This window comes from Sinohyriopsis cumingii, chromosome 12, assembly GCF_028554795.1.
Source record: "Sinohyriopsis cumingii isolate HCF-2022 chromosome 12, ASM2855479v2, whole genome shotgun sequence".
Taxonomy (NCBI): Eukaryota; Metazoa; Mollusca; class Bivalvia; order Unionida; family Unionidae; genus Sinohyriopsis; species Sinohyriopsis cumingii.
The window spans coordinates 125,554,958-125,577,402 of record NC_142972.1 but is presented as its reverse complement, the minus strand read 5'-3'; the positions used below and the strand labels follow the sequence as shown (position 1 = coordinate 125,577,402).

At 36.5% G+C, this 22,445-nt stretch overlaps 1 protein-coding gene across 4 annotated transcripts in view; it reads left to right on the top strand.

The window, feature by feature from the left end:
* Positions 1 to 22,445, top strand: part of LOC149787406 (uncharacterized) — a 31,021-nt gene that overhangs the window by 5,754 nt on the left and 2,822 nt on the right. Inside the window, exons 2-3 of one of the 4 annotated variants that reach the window (XM_089977998.1) lie at positions 17,539 to 17,815; positions 19,863 to 22,445. The exon at positions 19,863 to 22,445 is cut by the window's right edge and continues 2,822 nt beyond it. In XM_089977998.1, the coding sequence (XP_089834124.1) occupies positions 17,539 to 17,815; positions 19,863 to 19,895 (310 nt within the window). In that variant the 3' untranslated portion in view covers positions 19,896 to 22,445. Of the gene's footprint in view, positions 1 to 15,496; positions 15,755 to 17,538 lie in introns of all 4 variants that reach the window. The other 3 variants (XM_089977999.1, XM_089977997.1, XM_089977996.1) reach the window with 3 other exon arrangements.

Genomic DNA, 22,445 nt, shown 5'->3' with positions numbered 1-22,445 from the left:
GGTGTTCCCAAACACAAAAGCGATAGACGCGTGTTGCTGGGTGGCGGCAACGGCATTGCCAGCAGCGATACCTGTAGGGGCAGTTTTTGTGTTATTGTTGCCTTGGTAGATCGCCTATCTTTTCCAGTCAGCCAAAGATCTTTGTAAATGCAACAAATTTCGGGGCAGTGCTCACATTCTAGATGCCCTGGCAGACCGCCTTTATTTTTCAGTCAGCTAAAGATCTGTCTAAACGGTCCATATGTTGGCCTCTTCCATTCATACCAGCTCATTTTCTACAAATTTGACACCTATCTTCTTGACAACAGCGCAGTCCATGTTTTTCATTATTGTACAGTTGGCGTCAGCCGCCTCTCAAAGCAATTGTGAATGTCAGCATGGCGGTGCCTGGCACAATGACATCGTTGCTTCCGATGTGAATAAAACTAACAATAAGTGGCTGGTTTTGATGTTAAGGTCCTTGGGTTATCAGTCACGTCGACGACGGTCATGGATTTCTTTACAATACGCGCTCGGTGATAGAATGATACGGGTAGAGTTTGTTTCCGTGCTGAAAATTGGAATCCACGTGCCATTTCTTTCATAAGCGAGAACAGTTAGATCGTCTGCATACTGGCTGGCGGAGGCTTTTACTTTGTTTGGGGCGGAGAGATGACTGTGACTGATCATGATAAGCCTGATTAAATAGCAGAAACTTCTTTTTACCGACTCTTCCGACGCTGACCAACAACACGCAGGAGTTTGAATCCCGGCTACAACCGTCCGATTCGACGATTTTACAGCAGCTATGAAGTCCACGACGTACGGGCTGATCAATTTGTTTAAGCAAAATGGCCTAATTAGAAGTCCTTTCCATGCCGACAATACCGTGAAAGGCGGCAGAATAAAGCCCTAAATGCAAATATTGGACTTCAAAATAGCCATGGTGGGTAAACTGTACAGTACTCTATTCATTGTTCGAAAAGTCCCAACGCAAGGCCTTGTATAACTGTCTGGCAATATAACGGTTGCGACCAGTGGTCAGCCGCGAAAGCTAGCAACAAAGGCTACAAAAGGCGATATTAAGATATTCCCAGCGCCGAGTCCAACGACATAGCTGTCAAGGAAATTGTAACAGATAAAGTGTAATTTCTCGCCAAGCGAGAAATTCTTGTACTAGACAAGACAGTTCCAACATACAAAGGTGCGCTTTCAAATAGTTGCTTTCCAAATCGTGTAAATTAAAAACTACATAGCCGTGTTAGACAAAGCCCAAAATGAAACATCAGTTCGAGCATCTAGTAGCCCAACTTGCTGATTAGGAGGGGAAACAGCCGTGACTCTGTGCATCGGTGTGACAGTCATTGAGATTCTGCCAACCATCATTTTCGTCCCAATTGCAGTTCTTCTTAAGATCTGCTTTGAGATGTGGTCTAGTTTCCACTGCAGAAAATTTTATTAGACGCCGCCTCAATATGAAAAATTAACAAACATGATGAAATCCGCGTCTTGGCCAAAGCCAAACTTAATTCGATCGCCAACCAGATATCAAAGGCGTTTACAAATAACGCCATCTTCGCGAAGCAGTTTAAGTAGGATTAGCATGAAAGTTAAGTAGCGCTATAAAAAGAAACACAAAATGGGTTAAAAAAAAATTGATTATCCGCGGTAATGCCAAAGCACGAGAGAAGACCTTCCTGGAAATTGTAATAAACTGTGTTGTGTCTGTTTAGACGAGAGGGACCGCGGGAATGGCAACAATAATAGAACTCCTGTTTCTTGCTCTTCAAGTATGAAGCCTATCCTCAGTGTGACTCCACCATACGATGTGTGACCCCACCATACGATGTGTGACTCCACCATACGATGTGTGACTCTCCACCATGCGATGTTGCCTAATGGGCAAACAATAAACACGTTGCTTAAACGACCTATTTTTATACCTGCTTTATGAGCAACGTTTCAAGAAGTAAAGCCGGATGCGCTGTCGCCCTAATTAATATGCCCTTTATGTCATCCGTAGAAAATCGTGAAGTACCAAAACTGCTGTTAACATTTTCGTTTCGTTGGACCGGCCGTGTGGTGTACACGCCAAGGCCAACCACAATCAACACGACTGCCCTTAGAGTTGCCAATTGTTGATAGCATCAATAACAAAGCAACTGGTGCACATTTATAGGATGCGGACATAATTTAATACATCTAAATTATCATTGTAAACCAAAAAATTATCCCGTGTCTCCACAGTCCCCCCCCCCACACACACACATGTACTCTACCACAAATTTAGTTTATCTGGGCCGCACGCTGCTGCTTTGTCTTGCTTGGATGGGAATAGCAAACCAACTGGCAGACAGGCCTGCGCAATAGAGTAAGGTCTTCTTAGTATATTTAGCCCTTTGACAACGACAGTGTATTTGGGCAGCAGCTTTGAGAAGATCCTGTTTCACAAATAACAGTAACATGGTGCGTAGGTGGGTGGGTATGGTATAACCAAATGTCACGTATAGAACGTAATAAGTGAAAAGTTTTAAATTATGTGTCTGACACCATGAGCTCCCGCACATAGGGGCAAGGAGATGGGGCTTTACTCCCCCCTACCCACTGGTTTCACATCTACAGATATTTTTTGGCATAAATCCGTAAAACTTAATAGCTGCCCACTGCATGCGTGCCCCCCCCCCCCCCCCCCATTATGCTGCGCCCCTGCATTAAACACTGTCGTTGTTGTTGTGGGGTTTAACGCCATTTTCCAGCATACGATAGGCTATACATGGCGGCCAGCATTAATGGTGGATGAAGAACCCTGGAAAACCCCGGGAAGAACCACCGACCCACGAGAAGCTACTGGCAAGCTTTCTCACATACCCACATTGGCTGAATCCGAGACTCGAACCGGCGCAGATAGAGGTGAGATGACAGTGATCCGTAACGGAGAGCGCTTTAGACCACTCGGCCACTCGGGGCCCCCTTAAGCACTGTCATTTAATTGTTCATGATCAATATGTTTAACGGAAAATATTTTACATGAGCTACAATCGGTAACCTGATATTTTTTTGTTTTTACACGCATTAGATCACGGCATTAAGATAGTACTGAGCTATTGCGTTGTAATTACCTTGTTGCATGAAGATTACGCAAAAGGCAACGAGCATTACGTTTGTCATAGATAATGGACCTTGCGTCCAATGCACGTGGCATACATCCTGATATTCTTAAAGGACTTATTTGATTGTTTACGTTTTGCTTCATTTCCTAACTTGTTTCATCGCATGTAGTTCTCTAAATATTAATCCGCCAAAGTTGATACATCCGGGTATCATCAGCCGTTCATACCTACTACATGTCTTAAGATAACGAAAAGAACTTGCCATTAGCTACTTACATGACATAAGTGAGATGTATATTAGATCTGCTTATAAGTACGAGAACTGATGTAGTTGTAGTATGCATTTCCATTAGTGTCTTAAAAAGACATTTCCCGCAATGCACGAGTGTGGTTTACGTTACGAAAAAGACGAATTGGAAAAAAAATTGATTGATAAGATATATGAGCAGTTGCATACTTTAGAAGACGGTACTTCGGTTAGTTCTGTTGGATGTTAAGATTGTCACTATTCGTGAATTTTAAACTAACTATAGCGCAACATGCTGAGTGCCACTGAATTTTACATAAATACACGTATATATATATATATATATATATATATATATATATATATATATATATATATATATATATATATACATGCGCTTATTGAAGGGAGTCTATGGCTTGTCGAATAGGCCATGTATAATTACAATTAATTACCTATCTGCAGATTAGTGGTGATATGACATTTTTCCTATTTGTAATAAATAGTTATTTATTTTGTTTTATGTATGACATTTGAACACTCGATATTTTGTATCGTTGTACAGAGTAGTCATTTACAAATACATGGAGATATATATTTTAGAAAGCAAGATACAAGAAGGCAGGTTAATGTGGCTCATGGTCTACATAAACGGAAATTATTAGACCAAACTCTTATATTTTGTACATTTTTACTTTAACCCATTGCTAGGATACCAAGAAAATGGTTAGAGGTATAAACTCAAGATTTCATTATTAATAAAGTATAGAAAACTCATTTACCAATTTTGGTAGAATAGATAGAGAGGTGTACAGAATGTACCGAAAGACGAGTCAGCAGAAAGTATGAAAATATTTCATACTGTTCATTTAGGGGATCGTGACTATATTTGGGACTAAAAATGATGACATTATTATTATTACCAAAATACATGGATTACTGTGTTATTGCCTTCATCATAAAATGCAGCTTACGGCCAGTACAGGCCTTCCTACCTTTTTTGTCACTACTGTCAAGATTGTTCAGGTGTACCTAAAATCTATTTTATTTGGAAACAGTGTGTGCCGAACAACTGCTCATGTTCAACTTCTCCAAGGTTTATACAAAATCCACGTCAGCTTGCCACTGAATGGATTACTCATAAGTGTCAATGGCATTTCATTTTCGCTACATAACGACTCCATATTACTGTACTTTGCATCAAATTCTCTGAACAAAAATATATGGAATTTATTAAATTATAAGTTATTCTTTCACACACTCCCAGCTAAATGTTACAGGATACTTAATTGAGTGTAATGGAACATTACAGTTACCATCATATTTTGCAATTTCTTTACGATATGAGTACCACCACCCACCCACCTGTACTGTACATTAGTCGTTATCTTCTTGTTGAGGGTTTTGGGGCGCAGCCTTGGAGGGGAATGGAGAGTTGCACTAAATTTCTAATTTTATGTCTACTCAGATTTCAATTTTCTCCAACAAGGAGATGCAGTTTAACTTGAATCGATACGTTCACACCATTTTGGCTTGGTGGTGGTGGGGCTTCGCCTTCATAACATTTCTCCCATAAAAGATAGGACCCCCTACTATTATTTCATTTTCAACCGGCAATGGTTTGCCTTTATACTTATTCACATAAGTAAATACAATGTCGACACGATCCTTTCGAAAAGGATTTACTCTCCAATGTACACACTCAAATGAACACTCAGAAAAGTACATGTGAAAAGTACATGTATTTCAAACCGTGTACATGCCTTATCCTTATGAAAGTTTCCTAGTCTCCATGCTGACATAACCTTGCGTAAGAAATCTTACACAGCGTTCCCTTATCAACTCGTGTTATTGAATTAGTTGATAGGCAGGGACTATATTCATCAGGAGACTTATTTAATGCTACTACCTGCTGTTGCTACTGATGTTCTTGCTATTACGAATTAATTAATTAATTAATTAATTAATTACTACTACTACTACTACTACTACTACTAATAATAATAATAATAATAATAATATAGTAGTATTAGTATCGTCCCCCCTTTTTCTTTCGCGAAAAGCGGTTTTAGATTGAGTGGATAAACAAGGCGTACTTTTACATCATCATGAGAAGGCAGTGTCGTGGACATCAACTGAGATCCTATCTTCAAGACTAAGGTCAAGGTTCATTATTTTAAGATTTTCATAACTTTTCTTTCTGATCTATAACTTTCAAGCCATTTTATATTAAGTTATATTGGTAATATACAAGTCAGTACAGGTGGGTTGGGGATGGTACTCTTGTTGTGAAAAAAAAATGGCTAAAATATTTGATAATAGTGATATATCTTTTCTTTCAATTCAGTATCCAGCAACATTCAGCAGTGAGTGTGCGAAAGAATAACTTATAACAATGTGTCCAGACTTTGAGACATTGTATGCAGTGTAAAAGAAATAAACACTTATGAATAATCCACTTAATGGCATGGAGATGTGGATTTTCTATTAAACCTGGATAAATCGAACATGAACCGTGTTTCTGCATATACTGCTTGCAAGTGAAATGGCAACCTTGACAATAGTTTCTGAAATAAAGGTTGGAATGTCTGTACTGGCCATCAGAGGTATTTTATGATGAAGACAATATCACAAATTCTTCATGTATTTTGACATAATTGTCAGTCGCAAACATTATGATGTTCCCCCAAATGGAATAGTCTTGAATATTTGTGTATTCTCTGCTCACGTGCTTTTTTCTTCTTCTGCACATCTTGTTCATCTACCTTTTTTATTTATAACCACTGTTGGTAATTTTGTTTTCTATACTCTATTAATTATTGGGTATTGAGTTTAAATCCCTGACCTCTTTCTTGGTATTCGTGTAATGAATTCAAAACAAAATGTACAAAATTTAAGAGTTTTGTCCAATATATATCTGTCATGTAAATCACCAGTAAGCAGCCTCATTGTACCCCGCATTTTGAAGCACTCACCCATGTCTTTGCAAATGACTACACAGTATAACGATAACAATTAATTTACCCAGTGGTCAAAATATAACCAACAAAACATTATTAATAAAAAACATTTTACCACAAATACCAATAACTGTCACTGAACCACCACTAATATGTATATACTTTATACCAATAATTATCCCCTCTTTCTCGATACACCATCGAATCTACTGTAAAAAAGTCACATGGATACATAAATGTATACATATTATATTTATCGCCACTAAGCATGCTGTGCTATAGTAACTTTAACATTCACGATTAGTGACAATTGTGACATCCAACAATAATGCATCTTCTTCTAAAGTATGCAACTGTTCATATATTTTGCCTGATAAGTTTGTAATTTTCTTGACAATTGTTTTGTCCATTTGTTTCATTTTTTAACCACACTCCTGCTTATATATATCAGATTTATTTGGAATAATTAGCTAATGTCAAGTACTTTTCGTTATGCGCGCGCGTGTGTGTGTGTGTTATTGTGTGTGTTGGATTTTTAACGTAGCTTTACATAATTTTCAGTCATATCGCTACGATGTCTGCAGTGTGACAGTTTATAGCGATGTCTAGCACTGGGGCATCATGTCACATACATGTGGCATCTTGTCCCACCCAGTCACATCCTGACACCAGGCAGACCAGCCCTAACACTAACATCTTAATGCTGAAGGCCTAGCGAGGCAGCTGTTAGTACAATTTTGATAAGTCTATGCTATGACTCAGCCGGAGTTCTAATCCGCGACCTCCTGCATCCGAGGCGGACTCTCTAACCACATAGCGGTCACTTTTCTTTATCTTTAGCCGGGTATAAAAAACGAAGGACTTGTTATGCCAGAATATATAAACCTCGGCGGATTAAGATTATAGGAACTACATGCAGTGAAAGAAGAGAGCAATGGAAGTCCAATGCAAGCAGACAAATAACTCATTTCATAGTATACATTTCAGGATTTTGTTAAGGAATTTTCTTCACTATTATCAGTACCGACCACAACTGTACTTTCAATTTGGAAAGTACAATAGCCATCGGTTGCAGTTATGCTTCTAATATGATTGTCATTGACCGGGTTAACTGGAAGAAGACCAGTATGGCAGAACCCATTACATGGCATCGTGATGTTTGCTACAAGGAGTGTACAAAAGACCCAATGTGTTGCATCTCGCTTACGGAAAAATACAATGCAATAACTCAATGACATCTAAGTGATGTGATCTATTGAACGTACAATGCAACATGAAATTGCCAGTTTTAGTTCATATAAATACCTTTTCCACAAAACAGACTGTATCTGCACATTTAAATGCCATTTTTGAAGTTAATACTATAAAACGTTTAATTTATTAGTCCAATGCGTGATATTTGGCTGTCACACATCCACCCTGTTAAGTCTATTCGTATTATCAATAATACCCCTTAAGGAATTAAGCATGGTATGCATGTACATCGTCATTAGAAGGTGTTAAGGCCACAGGTCAATATTTTATGTTTTCCGTCCCACTTTCATTTCCGCTGTATAACTTTACAACCCTTTCATCTTTATGGATGAAATTTCATGTACTCGTACATTATCAATATAAAATGTATCTTTTGTCACACTGTGGCCGTATCTTCAAGGCTCAAGATTTTATGCTTTTCATAACAATTTCCTTTCTGTTTTAAATACATTAATATCAGATTTGAGATTAAAAGATGAAAGTTTAAATGCATATACACCATCTCTGGTAGAGGTGTCACATACCACAATGGGAATCATATCTTCAAGGTCAAGGTCATTGGTCAATACCTTAGTTTCAACATTAGTCTCATTCGTGATCAAGGGATTAAAAGTTATATTTGTCATGTACCTTACTGGAAGTGCTTTTTTCCAGGCTAAGATCACAGTCCAACATATGCTACTGCTCTATAATATATTAACCGTTTTGCATACGTGAATGAAAATTGGTACACTTGAATGCTGTCACTAGATGCAATGTTACATTCCACATCTGAGGTCTTTTCTTCAAGATCAATGTCAATATTTTAATGGTTAGTTTGTTTTTGCTTTATTTCTTAAAGCAGTTTGAAGCTAGGGGATTGATATGTATTAGACATTTAGATTAATTTTTTTACAACACATTTTTTGAACTTTTGGTATGACGTTTTTTTAATATACTAAAACTTTGTTAGAACAATAGAGCAAGAACCATTTTAGGTATGCAAATTTGAAGGCATATATCGATTACATGATTAGATTTGTGATGCCATTATAAATAATTTTTCTAAATCTTGTACATTATGTATTATTTATTTTATTTATAGTTTACAAACGAAACGTTTTCCCCAAAATTTCAACCTCGTAGCCCACACTTTTGGAATAACGTCAAATTTGTTCCAGTGTTTGCTTAGATGACGCTTTCTTAAACTGTTTGAATTTAGGTGCGCAAGACTAAATTTCGAACATTATAAATTAGGTTGTTTATATTACATTCTTAAAAAGGGCCCCCGAGTAGCCGAGTGGTTTAAAGCGCTCACTATTAAGATACACTGCCATCTCACCTTAGTCTGCGTGGGTTCCAGTCTCGGGGCTCGGCCACTGCGGGTATGTGAGGAAGCTTGCCGGTAGCTTCTCGTAGGTCGGTTGTTATTTTCCGGGAAACCCGGGTTCTTCCTCTACTATGTATACTGGCCGCCATGTATAGCCTATCTTGTGCTGAAAATGACGTTAAACCCTATAACAACAACAACATTCTTAAAAAGATAGTATTATTCACCTTGCTTTTTTGTTTTGTTTTCATTCCATCCGTCAAGTACCAGTGTCACAGAATGGCATTAATTGCTTGGTGGGGAGAGGTAGCAAGTCAAGCCTGTCTTTTAAGATGTTTTCAAAGTTGTATGAGGTTACTGTTTGATGACAGATGCAGCTTTATATTCGTGCTCCAGGCATTGTGCCATGCCAAAGAATCTTAAAAGTTATAACACAGTCCAAAAGTAAAGAGTATTCCGAATGAATTCCGGCGGCGTTCTGAATGAATTCCAATCTTGAATGGGTTGATGTACCAATATACCGGAACAGTGTTGATCTGATAACAGTCTTAATGTATCACAATGATGTAATCCAAAATGACTCTAAACGAATTCAGAATAATACCAAAATAGTGATTTAGTCTGAAAGTATTTATGAGCACTTTGTAATTCCAATACTTAATTTAAATAAATAAATCCCCAATAATATTAACTGAATTGAAACTAAAAGACTGATTCCACTACAGATGTTAAGATAGTAATAAATAATTCTGATGTAAGCAATCTTAATATAAAAGCTTCTGACACAACAAGAAGACCAGGATGAGGGTCAAAAGTTCATATCCAGAACATTCTAAGCTGTAAACAAGGTCATGTCTTTCACTTAAATTTTAGTAACGAACATGGCAAACATCAGGTAGACCAGGAATTCCAGAGGGGTAAACCAATGCACTGAACTCAAAGTCCCAGTAAATATATTTACATACAACTATTATTTGTCATAGGCAGTCATAGGCAAAAATTAGTTATGTAATATATTGTTTACAAAATGACCCTTATAATTTATAATCATGGACAAAAGCCCACGACATACAAATTAAATATGCGTAACACTATCAAACACTATACAAAACATATATAGTATGAAATTTCTATCAAACACTATACAATAATGCTACTAAATTTCCATGCCGTTCCTCCTGTCTAGTACAATTAAGCATATCAATCTCCTTGCTGCTAAATAATTGCTCATGCAATGGAATTATAGCATACATTATTATCGACTTTTCTCTGAGAGGAATGTGAAAAGAATTCAGCCAACTTGTAAGGATGTTTTAAAACAAATTTACATCAGATTTCGTTAAATGATTTCCAATCTGTTCTTGTGATTATTATTATTATTATTATTATTATTATTGTTTTTGTTGTTATTGTCATTTTTATTGATGTGAGAATTACTAACAAAGACAATTTACTGATGGACAAATTACATACTTGATATATTCGTGTACAAGTAGGATCCAGCTTCAAACTTCATGGACCCAGATCTGTCGTCACATAATGCGCCGGCAGATATCTGGGTATATACATTTGTTAGGAGTTATCAGTAAAACAAACACCATAGACCCTGATCTACCAGAACATTATGCGACGCTATATCACTGTCTATATTGTTTCCACTTGGAGCAGACTTATACCAAAGAATAGATAGTTATTGCTACAAATCTCCAGCACCTTGATGCACGTGAATTCTCCTCTGTACAAATATTTAAATATTGTAAGACCAAAATAGATCGTTCAAATGATAACCTAAAGACAAAGGAAATATTACTGATGAACATACATACTTGTGGGCAATGAGAAACAAACCGACAGGTGGGCAATGAGAGACAAACCGACAGGTGACAAGTACTAGACAATTGATGAGAGAGAGCTTGTAGTAGGATTTTCATCTCTTATGCTGAACTCTGTTTCATGAAAGAGAATAAATGCAAAATAAGGCTGCATTCGTTCGCAGGATTTAAATAAATAGATGACTGCCAGTCACCAATTACTTTCTACTAAATAGTTAATAAAATCGATAGATATATTTCACGTTACTTTCAGACGCGAAAACCAGTCTGAATTTTCTATATAATTACCTGATGCCGCGCGTTTGAATCAATTAACAAGGACATAGATCTGAAACAACTGAACATAATCATTACTAGCTTGCAATTCCACTAAATCATGACCGCAGATGCTTTGATGAAAAGGAAAAATGCTTAATGGACATGAACATAATATGGTTTATCAAGGTTGAGGGGAGCAATGACCTACAATACTCGAAAAGATCAACTAATATTATACTAATACAACTAATGTTAGAATAAGCCCACTAACGCAAGTACAAGCTAGTTAGTGCTGGAACAAGCCAAATAATGCCAGGATAAACTCTCTCTCTCTCTCTCTCTCTCTCTCTCTATATATATATATATATATATATATATATACGGGGCCCCGAGTGGCCGAGTGGTCTAAAGCGCTCTCCGTTACGGATCACTGCCATCTCACCTCTGTCTGCGTGGGTTCGAGTCTAGGATTCGGCTAACGTGGGTATGTGAGAAAGCTTGCCAGTAGCTTCTCGTGGGTCGGTGGTTCTTCCCGGGGTTTTGCTGGGTTCTTCCTCCACCATTAATACTGGCCGCCATACATAGCCTATCGTGTGCTGAAATATGGCGTTAAACTCCACAACAACAACACAAACACACACACACACACACACACACACACACATATGCCGAGTTTCCTTTTAATGAAAATATATACAGCAAGTGATATATCGTTGATACAGCATACATACTCTACATATATTTTATTTATATGACATAAATATACATATTTGCCCTTTGAATAGAGTTACGATATGCTCCGGGCAGCTGTGTATTGACCGAGCGAATGAACTCCTCACATCCATGTGAGTGTGTTCGCTACAAAATTTAGTTCTGCGCCTTTTCTTGTTGTTCATAATCACATATGCAAATATATAAGTTGATTGTTTTCTTTTCCAGTTTCTATTTTATTCACATTTATTAAATAAATATAAGACACACTCATGATTTAAACATCAAATGTGCTTTTTATGAAGAAAGTAGTGCACTACAACACGATTAGATTTTTGTACACTGAACCTGAACTGTCAGGCATTCACATACTGGTGTATGGAAATTAGAGTGGAATAGAAACTAAGCGAAATGACAAACCAACAGCAGGTAATTAAAATATTTAAATATATTTACAGATAATCTAAGTCATTAATCTGTATTAATTAACATTTCTAGAGACTATTCAATCTCTTTCTCTCTCTCTCTCTCTCCCGCCACCCTCCCTCTATTTGGACGAAAATCCACAACGCTTGCAGGTTCATGGATTTTCGCCCATAGCTAACTACGATAACCCAGAGAGAGAGAGAGAGAGAGAGAGAGGGAGGAGCGACCATTTATACATTTTTATATTTAATAATTAATAATCGATTTTTAGACCATTATAATAGGTTTAAGGAACAACATCAACAAAGCATTTAATACGCTACAGTATGTGTGCCTCGCAACCAACGACTTTAATATATAGTGTGGATTTGCTATTGCAACTATGTATCATTGATATTATGAACACTGTAGGTAGATCCCGAGGAAAGGGTAACCATACCATTAAGACGAACCAGAATACTGTAGGTGTTACTTGGTACAAGTTCAGTTTTAATGATTTCGTCCAGCGCAAAATGCTTTTCTCTCTCACTCCAGATTTTTGCTTATTTTGTCCCTTACTCACGAGATGGGAGAGGGGAATGGAAAAAAGAAAGGATTTCGATGAAATTGTGTACCATTTTAATTTAATTTAGAAAAAGGGCTATTAATATTTTTAATTTTCAAATGTCATTTATGATTAATAAATGAGTAGAAATTCATCATTAATTTCTAGGTTTACAGTTGAGAATGTTTATAAAATCGTATTATTACGCCATGGGCGGATCACAATTTGATATACCAGTACTATTGGTATATCCGTTTGCTTTATATCAATATGTATGTATGTATGTATGTATGTATGTATGTATGTATGTATGTATGTATGTGTGTGTATGCATGTGTGTATGTATGTACACACACACACACACACACACACACACACACACATATATATATATATATATATATATATATATATATATATATATATATATATATATATATATATATATATATATATATATATATATATAGAGAGAGAGAGAGAGAGAGAGAGAGAGATTCGTCATTTTTCAGCCATTCTCTTTTCCTCTTGTTCCTTTCCCCCGTTTCAATAGCTCAAAATATAGTTGTTTGAAGCCCTTTCACATCAGACCAGACGTATGTAGATAAAACGAATTGTAAGGTAGTTTGTGGGATGTCTCCCCGACCCATGGTTACCTATGTGGGATGTCTCCCCGGCCCATGGTTACCTATGTGCGGAAAATAATTAAAAAGAAATTTAAAATAAATATAGAAATAAATAAAGAACTGAAAGAAGATGCCGGTAACGGTAGGGAAAGTCACTGAACAAATCGGTGTCAGATTTATACGTAATTGTGGGTAATTTGAGGCAAGATGTAATGGAATAGACTGACCCCAGGTTGTCCTCTGAAATTTTTCATTCATAAAATGAGATAGAAACTAAACTAGATATGGTACCATTTTTGCTACTAATGCCTCGCACAAAATACTGTTCAAAATGGCACCGATGCTGTACAGTAACATTTGTTGCGTTTATTTGTTGTTTGCATTGTGTGTCATTGTTTGTTTGTTGTTGTTTTTTGGGGTGGGTTAGTGGGTTGCGTCTGTTCTTAATCTGGGGAAGTGTTTATTTAGAGAATCAGAAGGATTTACCCATATGGCTCCTTTGAAACAAATGTTCTGACACCATAGACAAATCGTTCAAATCCGAGGGGTTGTCTTGAAAAGTTGTTCACTTTTGAATTAGTTCCTTTTATTTAAGAGAAGTCCTTTATTTTATTACACCTCTTCAATTGTTTCCAGCACACCATGAATTTCTCTTAGGGAATAGCAGCTATTAACAAGAATATACAACATTTTAAATTTTAATATTTTTATTGCTTACATATTTTCCCAAATTAATGAATATATAAATATATAAAATGGGATAAAATTGTGATGGATTAGGTTAGAAATGATAGGGGTAATTTACAGATGGAGTTTACTCCAGTGGCGCATTAATTTGTTCTGTGTTTTCTATTTTGTGTATATTTATGCAGATGTAAGCAAATTAATATATGGAGAAACTTTGAATTCCGCAAAGAACAACTACTCTTACAAATTCTTTTAAATTCTTGTAAACTCCTCGTAAAAGAACTCTCTTGGCTCTACCAACCACGCAAAACTGAGTTGTAATTAGTATCGTAAGTGTTTTTTCTTCCTTTATGAAGATTCATATTTGCACTTTACGCTTGAGATTAATTCCCATTCTGCTAGTTGCACGAATACAAACTGAAAGTTGCTATTAATGGAAAATAGATTTTGGTATTGTCACCCATCAGAAATTATGAACTTTGTTAGATATGGTTAGCAAAACACGAAGCCTACACGAGACAAAACAAGAAAGGTATAAGTATTTGATCGTGATTCCATTGTTTCTTCTTCTGATGTACTTTACTCTTCTAATCATCAAATAAAGTATGCTTTTCGACATTCATGATTAAAAACTAAAAAAAGTTGCGGGTTAATAGTTAAATAAAAAGCTACACGGCAGGTGGCACCAAGCAATAAACGGAAGAAGTAATATAATTATCTTGGTAATAGACATATTCTGTATGTTTAACAATGACAATTGTTTCTTTGCTAATGCTACACGCATATTCACTATTACCGGAAAAATAATGGCAGTACTTTTCATCAAAGAAAAATAGTAAAATTTATTATACATGAACACCATCACTGGAAAATTCGGTTCAATGTGGAATTTGGCGAAGGAATAGTTTTGGTTCTTGTAGCAGAGTGTCCACGTTTTTGGAAGAGAGAGAGAGAGAGAGAGAGAGAAGGGAGGTGACGCTATAATGTGCCTCCCCTTTCACCATTTAATAAAAGCGAAAGGAAACCTAATTAAAGGTCTTATATGTAGAAAGGTGACAACCGTATTCATTTTCATAGATTTAAGTAATATTTTATTTTGAAACTTCATAACGATGGCTACAAACACGCAAAACTCTAGATATCCATTTGCCACAACTATTGAAATATTTTATCATTAGAGATGTTGCATATTACGGTATTCCTCATACAATTTAAATTCAATTATTGTTAACCTAGATCGAGGACAGGTAACACACGAAAGAAGTAATAGACTAATGTAGACAGAGCATCGATCTGCACTGCATTAGTCTCTGTAGCTGTTTTAACGATCGATTTATGTACTCTGATTCAGAGATCTACTTTTGCTGTAAACACACAATGCAAAAGCGCTATACATGGAAAAGTAGAGATTTCCATCGTTTTGAAAAGAAAATAAGAAAACATATTATATATGCATACAAATGAAAACTTAATTACAGAAGAGAATTAATTTTAGGTTCCGATCGCACTTTTTTTTTACCTCTATATTGTTGTTTCTGATTTTTATTCTCCAGCTATAAGGCGGATCGTATCACGTTATGATGTGCGGCCGGACGTATGTACCAATTTAGTTTCCACATGATAACTCGAGTTTTCCATCGTGTACATTACCAAACGTTTTGGATGCCTTGCATGTGGAAAAAAAGAAAAAGCCTATTCGTTTTAGAAGCAAATGGTGAAAGGTCTAGGTCAAGGAAAGAAAAAAAAGAAGTGCTAACATTAGTTCTACATCACAGACCTGAAATAAACGTTATGAATGGATTGCACAAGGGGTAAGGAAGAATATTCTAGATTTCGGGTGTCAATAGGTCAAAGACTAAGGTTAAAGTGACTGAAAGAATAAAGTTGTTTCTGCACAAACATTAAGTTGTCAAGCGTGTACTTTTATCAAAGTTTATGGATGACTTTGCATGTTGGATAAAAAAATCTATTGATTTGGAGATCAAAAATGTTGAACTTCAAGGTCATTGTGGCTCAAGCAAAAATGGATTTTGCAGACAAAGTTTTGTGCTGTAGTATGTTCCTTGACAAAACTTTGGATGGTAATAAAGACACCGACATACTTTGGGGTTTATATGACATATTTCATGGTCATGTTAAGTCTGTCGTTTCTGCACAGTAAGTTTAGGTTCAAGAAGCCATACCTTGACCAAAAGGTCCAGATCACTGAGACCCACTGGTCCATAACGTCCAGCTTCAAACGTGCCATTCTATTGCCTACATAGGACACGAATCAGCGTCAAACGTGCCATTCTATTGCCTACATAGGACACGAATCAGCGTCAAACGTGCCATTCTATTGCCTACATAGGAGGCTAACACGAAGCAGCGTATGACGTACCGTCTGTTTTATACCCTTATTTCCGAGTCGAGGTAGCTCAGCGGTTAGTACGACGTACTGGGTAAAGTTGAAATCCTATCATCGAATCGGTGTGAGTCGGACACCGCTAAAGTCCTTGGGCAAGGTATTTTTCTCCAATTGCCTGTTTTTGTGATGCTGTGACGTAAAGCACCTGACCAAACCAAACTGTTGTTTCTAAGGTTATCATCATAGCTCGTGTTTAATATATACATGTTGCAACTTGATACGGAGATTGAATTAATAAAACTTTAGCCACATTGATCCTTAAAAGTCACGTTATATGCTACAGCCGGCCAGCTGCTAACTAAAGAATGCAGTACGTATTTTTCTGTGCGATATCTACTTGATTTCCTTTTTGCTTTGTCAGCAAAAAAGCACCTTCAAAAAAACAGAAATCAAATTAGAAAACGTTTTCTTCTGCTTTTCCTAATAACTTTGCACTTGATTCGCATTTATCACACATGGTACTGAACACAAGTATCTTATGCCAGTAAGCTCACAATTACAACTCTCATATTTACCACACATGGTACTGCACACAAGTAGCTTATGCCAGTAAGCTTACAATTACGACCCTGATATTTACCACACATGATACCGAACACACAAGTAGCTTATGCCAGTAAGCTTACAATTACGACCCTGATATTTACCACACATGATACCGAACACACAAGTAGCTTATTCCAGTAAGCTTACAATTACGACCTTGATAGTTACCACACATGATACCGAACACGCAAGTAGCTTATGCCAGTAAGGTCACAATTACGACTCTGATATTTACCACACATGGTACTGAACACAAGTAGCTTATGCCAGTAAGCTTACAATTACGACCCTGATATTTACCACACATGATACCGAACACGCAAGTAGCTTATGCCAGTAAGCTCATAATTACGACCCTGATGGGACTGGGTCTGAAATAGGAGGTGGACGGAAAAAAAGAATATCAGATCGTAACATATTTTTTTCTTTTCGGATTACTTACTACGTTTATTATGTTTTGACACTTTAGTAAAAATTATTCACATGATACACGTGAATCAAATGAAATATTACGAATATAGGCTTGAACATATCTAAATTATCAACATTGGAGTTTCCAATGCTATGAATGAATTACATTCATTAGAAAGAGAAAAATTTGCCTTCACACTAATCAAGCTTTTCTGTTTCACACTTTTTCAGATATACTGCAAGTTTTTACCACTGTCCAAAACCAGACGACAAGAATCCATATGCTGTTTCCTTGGTGAACAAAAAATGTCAAAGACCACAAAATATAATGAAGATTTTAGGTATAACGGAGTACCACAAGAAAAGAAAATTTTCCGTATGTGTCACGCCATTAAATTTTCGGTATGCCAGGGCATACGAGTTAGTTGAGTGGATGACATTGAATCGTATGTTTGGTGCTGACTATTTTACATTCTATAATTACAGTTCCGCAGATAATGTCAAGAAGGTAATTGATTTGTTCTCAATGCGAGGTTTAGCGGAAACGGTGGACTGGAAATTACCTATGCTAGTTGATACATGGCCACCAAATTCCAGTCCTGTGGAAATACATTATTTTGCTCAGTTAGCTGCCTTAAATGACTGTTTTTATCGCAATCGATTAAAAAGTCAATACATTGTCTTTATCGACCTGGATGAATTTATAGTGCCCAGATCAAACGATATTTATTCATGGGATGGAATGTTAAGCCTTCTCCCAAAGTCACCAGTTTATAACTTTCGTAACACATTTTTTCGGAAAGAATGGCCGAGTCTTAATCTAAGTGACCCCAAATATATTGATTTATTAAACACTTCTGTTGATACGACCGCTATTGTAGCTCTGTCCAAAATTGATGCCGCCAAGAAGTATAGACTTGTTACCTTACTCAAATTACAAAGAGAAGATAAAATATTTCCCGTTGGTTCAAGGTCAAAACAAATTGTCCATTCCTCAGCCATTGAGACAATCGGAGTCCATAATGTTTATCATATGAAGCCGAACCAAAAAGTACATATGGTGAACGAGGACGTGGCGTTATTGTACCACTATAGAGACTGGGGGAACCCGAACGACAAAACTCCCAGAAAAACTGATTATACAATGTTGAAATTCTTGGACAAACTGATTGCTAATGTGACTGAAATATGGAAACAACTGCCGGAAGTACCCCTAGAAGAACGTTGACGGCAGAGACTTAAGCCAGAAACTATTTTAGAGCCATTAACTTGTACAACCGTAACATCTGCTTTCATGGTTGCAGTAAAAAAAAAAAAACCTGAAAAGATACATGTAACTCTTGCGGCCTGTGAATGTCACAAACGCCGGTAAATGTCACATGTGTTATATAACGGTTCCATTCCATCCAAAGTATCCTGTAAATGTAACAAAGTGGTATTCGCCGGTGATATTAACACTATAAATGTCACCAACACCGCTAAACGTCACGTCTAGAAATTGTGATATAAGCTGGCAGTACAGTACTTCTAGTTTTAACAATGTACGCTATAGATCCAGTAAATGTCACAGGTGACGCTGAAGAAAACAATCTAAAATTCAAGAACAAAAAGTAGTTAGAAAAAAATGCCAAACCCCTCAGCTGAAACAAAAAATTAGCCATTGTTCTTCCATTTGTCCGTATTTAAAACTTTTGAACATCGCATTTACAACTTTTTTTATTTATAGAAACAACGTTTTTCTGGACATCCCGGATAGAAATTAAACTTTAAAAATATCAAAAGGAAAAAAAGAACAATTGTTGTACCGGCCAGATAATGAAGATGACTGGCAAACACTTAAATGAAATTTGTACACATGATAAATAATAGCAAAAATATTTTTAAAAAATACGTTGTATTGAAAAATATTGACTCGGAGATTACTCCGAACGATGGTAACATTTAAAAAGAAACATCAGCCATGATTGCTAAATCGTTCAAACAAGTACAGTTAAAAAAGGAATAAGTTACATATTTTTTGTGACTAAATGCATACATTTCTATTCTATTAAATTTACAGTAGAACATAAAGATCGCATACACTTTACAAGGTCCTAATACAGGGAATTCAGTAAAGTAAAGTATGAAGTTTATGGAAACAAAGTTAGATTTATAATAACACATGGGTGGGGGGGGGAGATTAAATAGCTATTTAAGATTTATCCACAGGAACAGCATTATCTGATTTTGTCGATGTTTGTATGGATCTTTATTAATTCCACGTAATTTAGAAGTGCAGTTAGTTATACGACATTGCGTAAATAATGCTCGTAGTTATTACAACTTAAAAATTATATATTTCTACCATTCATGCTTTTCTTATCGTTTTCAGCAGTGATTCCTGTATTTACTTTTTCATTTACATTTCAAGATTATAGAAAGCACAGGTATACGTTTGGTCTTGTTTTCATTTTTATGTAATTTGAAATATTTCATAATTAAGTAGGAAATATGTTCTCCACAATGAAATGTTTAATTAACCATTTCTGTTATATCTTTTTTTTTATTTCTGAGAGGCTTTGGCTTTCCACCAGACTCACTGTTCATAAGCAAATCTATGAAGCCGCTAAGAAGAATGTCACAAATATAGTCCATGCAGCGAAATCAGCCCACTACACTACTAAGATCATGGAAAGTTCCAGCTGCAAAGAGCTCTTCGAGATTACTAACAAGCTAATGTCAGGGAACAAATCTACACCACTTCCAACTACTTTCTCTCCAGTCGACCGTCTGGACATGTTTGCAAATTTCTTCGGTGACAATGTACAAACCATACGAGAGAAGCTTGACACCACAATTTCAATTGACTCGTTGTCACCATACAGTTGAGATACAGAATTTGAGCGGCAACCATTATCAGCATTTGAACCTGTCTCTATAGATTTCGTACGTACAATCCTGATGAAGAGTTCACTAAAGTCATGTGAACTTGATCCTATTCCATCATCACTGCTGCTTGAGTGCTTAGATCCAGTATTGACTTCACTAACTGATGTTATTAATACCTCTCTCTCATCCGGGGAATTCCCATCATTTTTCAAAACTGCCATTGTAAAACCTCTGCTGAAGAAACCAACGCTAGAACATGACAATTTAAAGAACTACCGCCCAGTTTTTAATCTCCCATTCATATAAAAAATCTTAAAAAAGGTTGTTCTATCCCAGCTTGTATCTCATCTGAATTCAAGCAGTCCTATTAGCAATGTACAATCTGCATATCGCCCTTGCCACAGTACTAAAACTACTCTTCTGAAAATAGTTAATGATATTATCTCTGCTTTGGATAGCAGAAAGATTGGAGTCCTTACCCTCCTTGATTTGTCTGCAGCATTTGACACAATAGACCATGATATATTACTTCACCGTCTCCAGCATGTATTTGGCATTCATGATACAGCCTTATTGTGGTTCAAGTCCTACTTGGTCAACAGGACACAAATTGTATCTGAAAATGGAATACACTCCAGCCCAGTTGATCTATATTGTGGTGTTCCACAAAGGTCTGTTCTTGGACCTGTTCTCTTCATTCTATACACTCAGTCGCTCTCAAGTGTCATAGATCATCATCCAGTGTCTCACCAATTGTCCGCTGATGACACCCAGATATGAACATCTAGCCACCCAACTAAAGTTGATGCTACCATCCAAGGTGTAGAGAGGTGCATTTCTGACGTGAAATCATGGATGACATGTAACAAGCTGCAGATGAATGATGATAAAACTGAGGCCATTCTGATCACAATGCAAAGACTTTCTCGTTCACATTCTTTACCTCAAACAATAAATATCAGCAACACCTGCATTAATTTCACACAATCAGTACGAAACCTAGGTGTTACTCTGGACAGTACTCTCACATTGCACCAACATGTCATGAACATATGGAAGGCTGCATATCTTGAACTGAGACGCATCAGTTCCATTCGCAAATATCTTTCAGTTGATGCCACTAAAACACTTGTGTGTTCATTCGTACTTTCAAGACTGGACTATTGTAACTCAATTATGTATGGTTCAGCTCAATATCTACTCCAGAAACTTCAAAAAGTTCAAAACACAGCTGCTCGGATCATATTTAGAGTACCACGATCAGATCACACCTCCCCGCTGCTCTGTACCCTACACTGACTATCTATTTGATCCAGAATCAAACACAGAATTTGTTCTCTGTGCTACGTTTCACTGACAGACTCTAGTCCAACATACCTATCCGACCTTACCCATGTGTACACATCAGCAATATACTTACGCTCCTCTTCTGACAATCGTATACTCATTATTCCCACTATGAAAAGAAAGTCATATAGACTGCGTTTTTTTGCATACCAGGCCCAGCAACGTGGAATGAATTGTCCACTGAACTTAGATACAAAGGCACAGTGATCCCTTTCAAGAGTGCTCTCAAAACTCACTTATTTCGTCTGCAAGAACAAACTTAAAGACCTAATAATGTTTCCCACCTTAAATATTTTCAGCATGTTTTTTTTTTTACGTTTTCTAATTTCATGGTGTTTGTGTTTGTAATCATATCATTATATATGTTTTTTATCTTATAGGTGTTGTCTAATGTAAAGCGCTTAGAGATTCTAAAGATTAGGCGCTATACAAAGTCCTCATTATTATTATTATTATTATTATTATTATTATTATTATTATTATTATTTTTATTCAACAGTAATAATATCGGGTTTTGTTATTACTTAAGTTGGTTTCGCCATTAGGTAAGGTCAGGCTAGCCTTTATGTAACGATAATCTTTACATAACTCTTTGCATGCTACTTGCTACGTCCTTGACCCTCTGCATGCTACTTGCTACGTCCTTGACCCTTTGCATGCTACTTGCTACGTCCTTACATATGTTCGTTAACGGTCATGTTACATTCATCGTGACTTTTTTTATTATCGCTTGTTGCATTACTCAACATTTCATTGATATTATTCATCTAACTTATTGCAGACATTTCAATAGCATCGTGTTATTAAACTTTAGTGTATACTGTACTGTCCTTCAGTGCTTTTACAATAAACCATTACATAGCAGCCGCAAGACCAATCCGCCATACAAACCATTTCTCACTTAAAGCCGAAACTGTTTATTC